The 14,161-nt window shown below is 41.8% G+C and overlaps 1 protein-coding gene across 1 annotated transcript in view; it reads left to right on the top strand.

Moving 5' to 3' along the window:
• Nucleotides 1-14,161, top strand: part of Atf6 (activating transcription factor 6) — a 148,894-nt gene that overhangs the window by 112,775 nt on the left and 21,958 nt on the right. The window contains exon 17 of the mRNA XM_051148349.1: nucleotides 3,213-3,297. Within this exon, the coding sequence (XP_051004306.1) occupies nucleotides 3,213-3,297 (85 nt within the window). The remainder of the gene's footprint in view (nucleotides 1-3,212; nucleotides 3,298-14,161) is intronic.

Here is a 14,161-nt window from a genome sequence, read left to right as displayed (position 1 = left end):
GTTTGACCTTGTAAGAATTTCAACCTCATTTTTTCCTGTTAACTTCACCAGAATTATCAAGATTGCATTACATGTCAAATTTTTTCCTCTTGTCAGAATAGAAATGTTGGCTTCTTCCTGGGCCATCTGTGATACACTAATAGTTTTGACTTATTCTTCCTCTCCCTGACACATATTAATGGTGCAGATGCATGCTTTATATTTCTTTTTATTTGCTCTGTAGTTTTATTGCATACATTATTGGCACAAATACCACATTTGTTTTAGCTGTTTCTACTAACTGCTTCTAATTTGGGGATGTACTTGGCTTGTGTTTTTAATGTGGTGAGTAGCTCTACATCATAGGCTGCTTAATAGACTTTAAACTATGATATTCCACTTAATTTTACTGCCTCTAATTTTTTTCTAGCAATTTTTGTTTGCATGGTATTTTACTCTGTGTGTCTGTATGTTTTGATGATTTCAAATTTTCTAATTGTTTCTTTAGTGAGTGGACACGTTTGTTTCTAATCAACAGTTTGTGTAACCACAGGAAAACTGTATCAGCTCCAAGTGTTGTACAGTTAAGTAGTAACCTTGACAGGCCTACTCTGACTGCTGCTCTGGCCCTTCTATTTCTGAGGTTGGGCAGCTTGAACAATAGTTCCCGAGGCAGGAGGTCAGGGAAAACTCAAAGCTGTTTCCCATCATTGCCATCTTAAGGAGGTCCAGGCTGCAGTGCTCACCTGGCTGCAGGAGCCTGAGGCTTAGGTCTTTGTTTTCTGCCCAATTAAATATCGCAGGTTCTATTTCTATTCCAAAATTATACTATCTGGAGACCATATATTGGAAACAAATCACTATTTATCTCTCAATGTACATTATTTCCCCCCCAAAAAATAAAAATCTGGATTTCTGTTCTTTAAAACAGCCTCCATAGCACAGTGCTGAATATGTGGCAGGTGGTGTTTTCTGTAATGAGTGGTAGAAGTCCATGAACCTGTGTTCCTAGTCTCTGCTATTATAACTGATAGGATTAATGATCTAAACCAGAGTGAGATAAACACAGGAAAATAATTCAGAGTTCATTGTTGGTTTAAAGACCTTTCTCCCCCCAAAGGAAGTAAATGTAGCTGTTTAACAAAGCAACTGTACTATCCTAACTAATTATATATGTGTAATATATTTTTATATAAAATGCTGCTCAGGTTAGTCATATACTAGCTTTGTCTCCCTTCAGTTTTGATCAGTAAGGTAAGCACTTTAAGTTATGGGCTACGTCATGTGTGATGCCCTAGATTCTACCCCTGGCAGTGGGGAAAAGTTTAGCCCGGGTGTACACTGTTAAGCCCAGCTCTCAGGAGGCAGAGGCCAGCTGCACTGCCTACCAAATTCTAGGCCAACTTATTTACATAAAGAATGGCTATCCCGCAGTTTGCGTGCCTTTAATGATGAGAGACAAGACTGGTTAACTTTAATGTGTATTAAGATGATATGTGATTCTTTTTCATAAAGAATAGCATAATTTTATATTTTCTGCTACAAAATGTAAGAGACATTACATTTTAAAAAATCATGTTTAGAAACATCCAGATCTTTGCAGGAAACTCATAATTAGGTCTGAGCCTGACTTTAAGCCCACTTCACCAATGTGATTTAAGTGTGTTTGTTTTTACAGTAACCTTAATTTGGGGCTTGCACTTTAAGGATTGTTTTGTTTTCCAATTTAGAGTCTGTGAAATAATATTTTAATTATAGGAATTAAGTTATTTATAATTTTCATAACAGGAAGATGAGCAAATTATGTTTCTTCTCGGGTATAATTTATTATCTTGCTCTCAGAAATGTGTGATCTTTGTGTCTAACAATGCAGTTTAAAAAAAAAAAACAAGAAAAGAAAAACAAGCCTCCTCCTTCCAGTGCTGGGATTGTGTCAATCCCTCAGTCTTTTTCCACACTTAAAAAGTGTGTTCTCATGGAACTGTGGCCTTGACTCCTGCAAAGCACAGCAGTTACCGGAAGTGTCTCCACACAGTTCTGCTCATGTTCGTCTATTTTAACTCGTCGTTTGTGGTCTAGGGCTTTTCCTTTCCTTTGCTGATAACCTCATTTACCGGCCATAGTAAAGCCACCATTTTGAGGAGTTCATCTGTATAGCAAGTTTGTTGAGTAAATGACAGAACAGTGACTTTAGGAACAACAACAGAAAACAGTGACAGGTTCAACTTAGGTTCTGCTTGACTCAGTCTCGCATGCTCCCGTAAGTAGAAATACTGTCAGAGCTTTTACCCTGTGACAATTTTATGTGTTTGGTAGAAAGGAGTTGTTAGCAATACTAGTTAACATCAAAGTCCTCATCCTTCCTGACGAGCTTTAGAATATCTACAGACGTAGCCACATTTTCCAAAATACCCTCCCACTCTTCTGCAGCCGACTGTCCCTTGGCTTATTCTTACCTTGAGTAGCTGTGGCATATGCATGTGTGCATCACTGCCTGGAGCTGTCCAGTTAGGCTAGGCTGGCGAGCCATCAGGATACCTTCTATCCCGTTTCCCTGGGCTGGGGTTACAGCCCCTCCCCCGATACCTGGCTTTGCAGATGTGCATTCTGCTGTCAGGCTTAGGCCCTCATATTTGCATAGCAATTTGAACTACTTTCCCAGCCCACACACATTTTAGTGCTCTTTGTCGCTAAATTTCTAACCGTGTGGCATTTTACCTGAAAGGCCCTGTACCTACTTTGATAATTTAGGAGAATTTTGGAGGAGAAAAGATTTCTCTGTTTTACAGTTTGAAAGTGACTGTTTAGTTGGATGCTGCTTTGGTATTTAGCTGCATTATCTACCCAGCCCCCATCTTTCTATCAGGGGGAAACTGAGACCTGGACAGAGGGTACAGTCTTGTTCAGGTCACATAGCTGTTTAGTGCCATGACTAGAATTGAGACCTGTTGTCTTTGGCAACTTGGCAATATTCCTTATGGTGTCCTAATTATATATTGTTATCAAAATCCAGGAGTATCCAAAAACCACAGTGTGTCTAGCAATGATAACCCCCACCCTAGTAAATGTGTCTTGCATTAAGATCATTTGTAGTTGATTATTTCTAAGCCAAGTTTATCTAAAAACTAATTTTTCATGATCTGAGTTAAATATTAGCTTCCTGAAGATTATAGATGTGATGTTCCTGGACTAAGCCAGTTGTGATGTGTAAGACTACTCTTTTTTCATTTTAGGATCACCTGCTATTACCAGCTACAACCCATAACAAGACCACAAGGCCAAAAATGTCCATTGTATTACCAGCAATAAACATAAATGGTAAGTTGAAATTTTGACTTGTCAACACAAGAGTCCTTTGCTTAATGAATATTCTCTGGGTCGATGTAAAGACATTCAGCCAAATTATACACATATTACTTTGGAAATGTTTTCTCACCGTTTTTACAAAATATTAATTCTAACTTCATTATTGTTATTTTTAAGCTACTATATTTCTTACGATTTGTTTTTATTATTTTAAAAATCACACACACAGACACACACACACACACACATATGGAGAGGTATGTGTAGGTGCCCACAGAGGCCAGAAGAGGGTATTGGATCCCCTGGAGCTGGAGTTAAAGAAGGTAGCTGTGAGGACACAGTGAAACCATCAAATTAGACTACTCTATGGGTAGAAAGAAAAGTTTATACAGGAAATCAAACTACTGGGTTGTTTCTCAGAGCACAGAGAACTGCAGACGGTGGGGTGAGCCTACTTATCCAAGTTGTGCTTGCATTGCCTCCACGGGCATACCTCTAAAGATCCTCATGAGGTAATCATGCCACTACTCAAGGAAGGATAATTTATTCCAAATGTATTAGGATATACTCGGAAGATCGTATTTCTGAAATCTTGCTTGTTCTTCTCCCATAGCTTCTTGGGGTTTCTTTGCCTGAACTTTGACTTTGGTCAGTTCATTTTCAGAGAAATTATTTTCTGACCATCACCCAGGCAGAACCAACTTGATGGTGTTCTTGAGATTGGGCTCTTATGCAATGCAGTGCCTGGTTTTGTTTTATAGCAGTGAGCTGTCCATTTATATCAAGCCAGAAACAATACGATGCTGTTTGACTCTGTTGATCTTGGCCAGGGAACTAATTTGTAAAGATAAATCTTTCCTGGATTTGGGAAATACAATTGTTAGAAGATCATTTCCTTTTTAATCTGTTCCAGATTGTTTGCAAATAAATTCTGGGTATTTTTCCTTTCACGATATCATAAACTTAGGAAAATTAAAATTTAAGACCTACTGACGGAGAACATGGCATATGATAAGACAGTGCTGTGCTGTGCCTTTTTTTATCAACAGTGCCCTCACCATTTTGCTATGAGGATATTTCTCAGATTAGATTTTGAATTTACTCACCAGCCACAGAGCTTACAGCAAGGTGGATGGTACCCTCGTTCACTATCACAACTGATAGATAAAGTCTCCTTCCTCCTGCAGTCGCCCCGCATCTCTCAAGTATGATAGTGGACTTTATTCCTCTAACCTTTCTTTGTTGCACTCGTCTGCACCGTCTTCCCCAGTGGCTCTCCAGCACTGCACCTCACATCTCTCTGCATGGCCATTGGCCGCAGAGCCAATTCATCTAGGGCGGTAGCCTTTCTTGATGCAGTTATCCCTTTTATGCCACCTGAGCCCTCACGTCCACATGACTGTAGTCAGCTTGTTGTCACTCCTAGCGCTTGCTTTGAAACCAGATGCCCCACTCTCTGCCCATTATTTAATCCCTTCCCTCAGTGTCCACACTGCAGCCGTCCTTCTCCCTCGCAGATCTGCAGTCCTTTGACCCTGTCACCTCAACTAAATGTGTCTGATCCTTGCTGGACACACTGACCTAACCTAGCTACCTTGGTGTCTCACCCTCACCACTCTTGCAAATGCCCTTTGGTTTCTAGCCTCCTTTCTCTCTTCATATCTCTGACCTGCTCCAAAAGCCCATTCTAATCAAATCCAACTTTTTTTTTTTTAATGCCCTCTGTTAGGTATTTGAAACTAGTTAGAAAATATCAACCAATTGAGCCAAGTTGATTGACTGCAAGTTTATGACCATTGGTTTCCGTGGGGGCGTTCACTGCTGCCAGTCCTCGCTAATGAATTCGCTTTCTTCCCTCTGCATCGAGTTCTTCTGATCTTCGTTTCTCAGTCTCCACTGTAACCTTCCTCCGTCCCCAGTTTATAAATTCACCACGAGGTACACTGGAAAAAAACTGCATGCAAGAGCTGTGTCCCATGTCCGCTACCACCAGCTCAGCTGCCGTTCCACCCTCCAAAAGAAAAGTTTCCTCCGTTGGGTTCCAGATCTGCCCTACCACTCACCAGAGATGCATTGTTGGGGGAGAAAATGGACCTTTCTGCCCTTCAGCTTTCTCAGGACATTTAATAAAATGTGTGTCCCATCGTTTCTAAGTTCAGAAGTTTCACAAGCCATAGTTCAGTGAGTTGTGCATGATCCCTCCCTGACTTAGTAGTGCCTGTGGAATTCTGGAGAGGCTGGAGAAGGACAGAAAGTGGGGACAGAAAGCTCATAGAGTGACGGGCTCCTGCAGTACGCTGGAGGGTGATATATAGGGAGAGGAATTTGATTTTCCAACTTGAGCAAAGTGAATACATTTCCAGGTCAGTGTTTGATCTTAAATTATTATGAATGATGATTATACTTTGTCGGCTCGAGCTGTGGAAAAAAGTCTAAGAAACAGAAAGAAAGTAGGATATGAGCATAAAATTTATATCGTTTAGAAATTACTGGTCACAGGCCAAGGAGATGATTCAGTGGTTGAAGTTACTTGCTGCCAAGTCTGACAAACTAAGTTCAATTCTCAGACCTTCATGAAGGAAGGCAGCCCTGCAGGTTGTCCCCTGGCTTCCACATGTGTGCCATGGTGTGCACTCTTTTACACACACACACACACATACACACGCACAAATGTGATAAAAATTTAGAGAAATGACTGACAATATCATTATTTGTTATTTATTTTGTATTCTCTATGTTTCTTAAATCTCTTTGTCTCTTAAGAGAGTTAAAAGTAGGCTAGTAAAGGTGTAAGAAAGATTTGGGGAAGGGGGCTGAAGAGGAAGTAAAATAAATTTTACATATCTCTTCCAAAGAGTTTTAAGAACTGATTGCATAGTTGGCAGAGAAATGAATGGGAAATGAAAAGCTCTTGTTACACTTAAGGAAGCCCTGCTCCTGCAAGTCAAGGTTCCCACTTTTAAGTTATTTTCATGTATGTTATGGTAAAACTACATGTTTCCTTCCCTCTTACTAAATAATTCAACGGAACAGAATGTGCAGGAGGTTTATTATGTGCAGCTATGTTACGAATGTCTGTCCTGGAGGGATGACACTGGTGTGAGCAGATGCAGCCCATCACTGACCAGGTGCTCTCATTGGCCTGTTCTCACTGTCATCTTCCCATTCTGTCATCTTCCCACTACAAGCCACACTGTTGCTCCAGCTCCACCCGAGTAGAGCAACGGATGGCACCAAGCTAAAGGGTAATTATACTTAGTCTCTGAGTGAGTGGCTCAGTATGAGGCTTATATCCAGCTATAACTGATGAAACCTAAGGAAGGTTGAACTTAAACCAGGCTTTAAAGATTGGTTGAGAAATGTACAGCAAGGGCTACAGTGAAGTAGTCTGCGTGCCAAAATGGTTCAACAACTTAGGGTACCATGGCCAGGAAGGCTGGACTCACTTGGCCCTTCTCAGATTATCGAGTCATGAGATCTGTAGTCCAGAAAGGAAGAAGAGAGAACAGTGTCTCTGAAAAAGAACATCTTTCAGAAACATCTAGTAAATTCCTTGCCTGTGTCTCATTGCACATGAACTGTGACAAATGCTTAGACCTAGCTTCATGTTAGGCTCAAAAATACAATACTTTAATGAGGTACACTGAGATCTGAAAAAAGAAACCCTGGTTCTTTGAGGCTTTTAGGAGATGAGGACTCGGATTAGGTAATCAAATGGGCAGCTGCTCCTTGCTGCAGTACTCCATCACGGGCTGAGCTGGACTGAGCAAGTTGCTTGGGACAAGACACAGTTTTAAAAGGGACTTGTATTGAGAAGAGAAGAGTGATAAATGTCTACTGCAGAGGATGCATCCAGATGACTTAGATCATTAATGAATGAAAGAAGTTACTTTAAGCTATCAAACATAGCATGAGGAAGATTGTCAAAGAGACTGTTAGGTGGTGGAGAAGGCGTATGGCTCAATGACAGGATGGGCCTAGCATGTGGAGAGCTTGAGATCCATCTCAAGCACTGCAAAAAATAAGAAATTATCATTCCTCTGAGGTAGATAACAGACAGAAATAAGGAGAGAAGATGAGCTTGGAGGAAGGGGAAGGTGAATTGAATTTGCAGAGAAAGTGAGCTTAGAGACATTGTAGCAATTGAGATGATTAAAGACCTGGAGTGGAAAAAAAAAGAAAAAAATTTAAAGTTCTTTTTAACAATCTATAAGGCTTGGCAGCTGGTGGTTTATGAAGAACAAAGATTCCCACAACAGGAATCCATGGTGATCAACACCCTAGTGTGGGTTTTTCAAGACTATTGCCAGGGCCAGCAAGGTGGCTCATTGAGTAAAGGTGTTTGCTGACAGTCCTAATAACTTTAGTTTGATTCTCAGGACCCACATGGTAGACAGAGAATTGACTTCTGAAAGTTGTTCTCTTGCCTTTTCATGTATGACATTGGAGGCAGACATACAGACATGCCCTGGACAAGAGGGAGGCGTGTGTGTGTGTGTGTGTGTGTGTGCGCGCGCAAAAAAGGTATATACATTTTTAGATAGGTCTGTTTTTCTCCTACATAGCAAATTGTCTTTTAAGATCTCGCTGTGTTGTCAGATGTTTCATAGTTGTAACGTAATTGTATTTTGTATACATGTACCATAGCTTGGTTTCGCATTCACTAATGAATATTTGCATTGTTTCCATTCTGTTTGCTTGTTTGCCTTCTTAATTATTATTTATGGATAGAATGATTGCTCTGTTGAGGAATTAAACCCAGGACCTTGAGTTTATCAGGCAAAGCACACTACCATGGAGTGACCTATACTGAGCCCTTGTTTATTTCTTGTTTTGGTTGAGAGCCAAGCATGCTGGGATACACCTGTAATCCCAACACTTGGGAAACAGAGGCAAGAAGATTTGGAGTTTAAGGCCATCGTCAGCTACTGAATGAGTTGGAGGCCAGTCTAGAATAAAAGAGGCCATTCTCAAAAAATAAACAGAGAGAAGTTTGGGGTGTGGGTAGAAACCAGATTTGATGGGCTCTGCTAAGCTAGCAAGTCTAGTTGGCCAGGGCAGTTAGAAAATGCTGAGAACTGGGGAGTTTCAGGTGGAGACGTTGCTCCAGCGCCCTGTGCGTGTGTGGCATTTCCAGATTGCCCACCCCCTTGCCAGCTGTGCTGTCTTATTCCTACCCATCTTTCAAGACACAACCGAAATCCTACCACTGCTCAACAATTTTCCTCCATCTCCTTGGGCCACCACAATGTTCTAGGCCGTTTGTTACCTCTCCTCCCACTACACACACCGTACCTCTCATTCCCAACACTTCCTACACTACTCAACGATGCTCATCTCGAGTGTGCTGTAGTGTTCATATTGACGGATCACTGCCTCCGCTCTTCCCTGAAGAGAAGACCGCATTGCTTAATTCTCAAGTGTGTTCCTTTTCCAGTTGGGATTTTCCCATGTTATATTTACATAAAGTGGCTCTCCTACAGCCCTGCCCTGCCTCTTTCATTTCCTCTAGCTGCCCTTATATCCCACTTTGTTTTTACTTCATCAGTGTACCCACTTTGAATTCTCACACCCTGGCTTCCCCACTTAGCACAGTAACTCTGAAAATAAGTCTGTTTTTAAGTGGATGAGACGGCACTGGACAGAGCTGCCTCTGCACTGGATGGAGTGCGCCTTGCCAAAATGGCTTTGAGGACCTGTCATCAGTTGCACAGGGAGAATGTCTTCTATGGATAGTTTGTCTATTTACTGATTATTTATTTAGTGTATAGGAGCCTTCACAGGACTCTGGGCTTTAGGTTAGAGCAGCCTGCACTGGATCTTGTAGGATTTGGTTCTTCCCTGACACAGGAGCTCGCTGCAGAATCCATCGTACCTAACTGGCCTCCAGGGTCTCCTCCACTTTCAGGAAGTCCTCTTCACCCTTCCCGCCTTGTGACAAAAATCTGTTTCTACTCACACAGATGGTTTATCTCTCAATAAGTAAAAACTAGAGGTCAGCACCTACTTAAGCCAACTTTTGTATACTTCTTCCTAACTCTAAAAGATCTGAACTCTTCTTTTCCACCCATCGCAGTAGACCTATCATTATGCTGGAAATTAAGAACTTTGCACTTTGTTGAAATATTGAACCATTTTACCTAATCTCAGGTTTCTGTTTTTCAGAACTGTTGAATATAAGCAGGTTCAGCACCTCTGTGGAGTTTGTTGCAGTACCAACTGGAAACACTAGGGGTCAGAACTCCATGGAGCGCTGCATAGTTCTGTCAGCACTTGCATTTAATTTCTTTGTTACTTGAGACATCTGGAAGCTGAAGTATATAGGCCAGCATCATTTCACAAATGTACGTGTCAGATATATTGTAATTTTTGTCCACACTAGGATTAGAGAGGCTTCAAAGATCTATATTTTTAGAGTTCTTATATAAAATCTTAGCTGAACATATAGCTACAGATTAAATAGATGTTCGTGTGTGTGTGTGTGTGTGTGTGTGTGAGAGAGAGAGAGAGAGAGAGAGAGAGAGAGAGAGAGAGAGAGAGAGAGAGAGAGAGAGAGAGAACACACACCTTGGAGAGGCCAGTCATCAAGGAAGAGTGACCTTTAGGCTCCATCAAATACTTAAAAGGCTCCTGCCTCTACATATATTACAAACATGCCTTAAATACCAGAGTTAAGCTAAATAACGAGACAAGTGCAAACTGTAGCTTGTTACTAAAGAAGGCCGCGGAAGGAAAGCCATGGAAGCCGTCCCCTTAAAGATACCCAAAGCCCACCGTGTTCTTCCCGTCTACTTACTCCATGGGAAATCTGATCCACTTGTCATTACAGAAGTAGAGATCAGGGCAAACAAAGACTAACGTCCATGTAATGGAACCGTAGGCCATTGGGATTGACAGGCCGTGGCGCAAAGTCGTCCGCGCTAACTGCCTTTCAGGGTTCGGATCCCCTCCGAAACATTTTGTTCAGTGGCTGACCAGTTGAGATAGAATTACTCCCAGGGATAGTTGGTTTGTTTTACATAGCTCTGGCAGTTGGAAATTGTTCCTTTTCTGTCTCTTCCTTAATCCACAGTGTTATAGGTGAATTTAATCTTTCTTCTGCACAATTACCTTCAGCTGTTGCATGTTGCAAACCCTCTGAGTTTCCACATTCCAAGGCCCAGTTTGTAGAGGTCTGTTCTTTCTTTCTGCATGTCATCAGGCTTGCCTCAGAAGCCATTTTTTTTTTTTTTTTCAAAGACAGAGTCTCTCTCTGTAGTCCTGGCTCTTCTGGAATTTGCTATGAAGACCAGACTGACCTTTAACTCAGATCTGCTTGCCTCTGCCTCCCAAGTGCCAGGATCAAAGGCATGCACCATTATACCTGGCCAGAAGCCATTTTTCTTTGGACTTGTTTCCTGTTTCCATCTCTTTAGAATGAATTCAGTCTTGCCGTGTCTCTTGAGAAAGCTGATTAAAGATGAGCATCAAGGAGTATATTCAGAGTCTCTGTGGCATGTTTCCCCTTTTTTCTTTTTAAATCATTTTATGTATTCATCTATTTATTTGTTAGGATGTGCTTTGTTTTGATTTAGTTTTTGGTTTTTCCAGACAGTGTTTCCCTGTGTAGCACTGGCTAGCCTGGACTCTCTCTGTACAAGGCTGGCCTCGGACTCCCGGAGCTCCATCTGCCTCTGCCTCCCGAGTGCTGGGCTTAAAGACGTCATGCACCACCAGCCCCTGCGTCTATGTAGTATCTGCCTGTTAGTGAAACAATGGGACTTTTCTGATTAATTGCGATTGTGTCCTCTGCCGACTAGAGTCAGTTGTTTTTATGTGTGTCACTAAGCCATCTCCTTCCCCTGCTTTTCTTTGTTGTTTTTATTGATGTTGACGACAACAACGACGACAATGGGACTGAAATTAAGACTGTTTTAATCCTGATTCTTTTTTTTCCCTATGAATCCCCTACTTAACAATTGCTCATGGTCCGTAGCATAGTTTAGGGCTTCTCCCAGCTTGACGTGCCTGGAATACTGAACTTTTTCAGTTTTATAACATTTATCTCACTTGTAATCACTAGCACATTTGTCTGACTTCTTTGCTAAATTGTAGGTTAAGAACCTTATTTGGAGCCAGCAAGACAGCTCAGCAGGTAAAAGCACTGCCACTGAGGCCAGCAGCATGAGTTCAATCCCCAAAACTCACATGGTTAGGAGGGGAACCAGCTCCCACAGGCTGTCCTCTGACCCTCAACATGTGCACCATGGTACATGCAAAATCAGTGAATATAAAACTATTCTATAAAGAACCTTACTTATTTTTCTTTGTTATTCCGAGTGTTTTACAAAAATAAGTGTCCAATACATCATAGGGGCTAAAAATACTGTTGGACTCTGACTTAAGCCAATGACGTACCAGCTGCTATTCTTGTCTCAGACACGGAATACTCAACAGAAGCAGCTTAAGAGAGATTTGTTTTGGCTCCCAGACTAGAAAGTACCATCCATCTTGTTGGGAAAGGCACAGTAGTTTGGTCCGGGGTTGCAGGAGCTTGCAGTTGCTCCTTCTTTATAGTTTGGAGACCCAGTAAGCAGAGCAATCTTAGGTGAGGACTGGCCCAGGGTACACTGCTTAAGTCCCATCCATCTCCCTCAGCAACCCACTTCCTCCTGCTAGACCCATCTCTGAAAGGTTCTACAATGTCCCCAAACAGCAGCCTGGTCTGGGAATCAGTTGTTCAAATACATGAGCCTGTGGCTGATATTCACATACAAGTCACAACAAATGTATATACCATCTATGTACGCCTGGCGCTGCTCTGGGTTTCCAAGAAAAATATATTATTAATTAAATACGCAAACACCTACGGTGATCCTCATACTGAACGAGGTGCTGCTGTGGGCATGAGAATAACAGATAAGTGTATCAGAGAAAGAGAGACTTTAGCCTCCTTGGAAGACTAAAATAAGCTTCATATAAACCAAGCAGGCAAGAAGAAACTAGTTCATCAAGGTCTTGTATGAGATACCATGGAGTTTGATTAATCCCATGAATATGAGGAGCTACTAAAAGGTTTTGAACAGGGAAGAGACAAGGCCATTGTGTTTCAGAAGATTTGCCTAAGTCTCATGGATGCATAGGGTGTACAGGGAGCATTAAGGAAGAAGGGCTGGAAAGATGCAAAGGCTGACAGGCAGGGAGAAGGGCTGCAAAATGCTATTTTTCTGGGCAGACCCCACACAGCCTTGGTAGTCATGACCTCACAGAGCCGCGATGCCTGTGCTGTGTCTTACAAATAAGTAGGAGAAGGGGCTCAGAGGCCCTGCACCTCCATACCAAGCTGGTTACCACTGGCAGATTCAGGGAGAAGAGCGCATGACCTTCAGTTGTGGACCCACTGGTGACCCTACAAGGTTCTAATGGATAGTTCAAATCCAGTGTTCGCGCAGATGTCCTTGATTAAGTTAAATGGGTCAAAACCAAAACTAAGTCTTGACTCTAGGAAAGGACCTGATGGGAGTTATTTTTAAGGATGAGGGGGTGGGGGAAGAGAATAATCAGAATATATTATATACATGTTTGAAACTGTCAAAGAATAAACTTAGTAATAGTTTTTTAAAAAGTGATTTCCAGGCTGGAGAGATGGCTCAGTGGTTAAGAGCACTGACTGCTCTTCCAGAGGTCCTGAGTTCAATTCCCAGCAACCACATGGTGGCTCCCAACCATCTACAGTGTAATCTGATGCCCTCTTCTGGCTTGTATGTGTATATGCAGGCAGAGCACTGTATACATAATAAATAAATAAATAAGTCTTTTTTAAAAAATGATTTCCCTAACAATAGTACAAAAAATTACAAGGGATGATGCTTTTACAGAGACCTCAATTGGGAAGTTATCCTTTAGGGGGGAAAAAAAAAGAAGGAAGAAAACAAATAAAAACAATGATACTTCATCATCATTTCCTGAACAACAACCTCTAAATCTAGCAGTTTAAAAGAAGACTCGTACACCACACTGTTCCTGAGGGTCAGGGAGCTTAGCAAGGTGGCTCGAGATGGAGTGTGCTTTGAAGTTGTAAGTCAGATGTCTGGGCCTAAAGACTTGACTGTCGGGCTCTCCCTGGGGGATGCTATGACATTGTTCCCCTCAAAGCAGCTGCCCTGGGAGAGTGAGAACGAAGCAGGTGAGCTCTCTCAGGGCGGAAGCCACCACCTTTTTAATCTGACCTCCAAAGTCACACACTGCCATTTCTCCTGCATGTTTCTGGTTTCCTACCAACTACTCTTGTCAAGTCTGAAATACTTCAATGGCTTATGGAGATAAAAGGACAGAATAATTCACATTAAAACTATTCTATGAGTCATTCCTTCTAGCTTCCTCTTGCCTAGAACCAATAAATAAAACATTTGCTTGACCAAAAACTAAAATAGTTAAGCCCTCATTGTAAATGTTAAATTCCTTTTCAAGTGTTGCTTAGCATGATGCCATAAAATAGAACAATCTGGTTCCGTGTTTGTTTTTAGTGCCGTGCGATTGCAGTTCAGTGTGAGTCATGCCTCAGAGTTAGTAGCTTTCCTGGGAGGCAGGACACACGGAGATCACAAAGAGTCTTAGCGTTGCACTGCGAAACATGCTCACACAGCTGCTTGATACAGATAAGGAAAGGAAAAAAAAAAAGATGGCGGGAGGTAAATAGCTGTCCAGTCCTGCTATTAAACTGAGGCTAGAACACATTCTTCCAGGTCCCAGGACACAGCCCTGTAGCTAAGTGACAAAAGTAATCTGCTCACACCACTGAGAGCATTGAGAGAAGGACGACTTAGTGTTTGATGAGGGGAAGATAAACATATTAGAAGACATTGCTGTCGTCTGTTGAAAGATCAGCTCATTGTGA

Source organism: Acomys russatus, chromosome 6 (genome assembly GCF_903995435.1).
Source record: "Acomys russatus chromosome 6, mAcoRus1.1, whole genome shotgun sequence".
In the NCBI taxonomy this organism is placed as follows: domain Eukaryota; kingdom Metazoa; phylum Chordata; class Mammalia; order Rodentia; family Muridae; genus Acomys; species Acomys russatus.
This window is presented reverse-complemented; position numbering and strand designations above follow the sequence as displayed.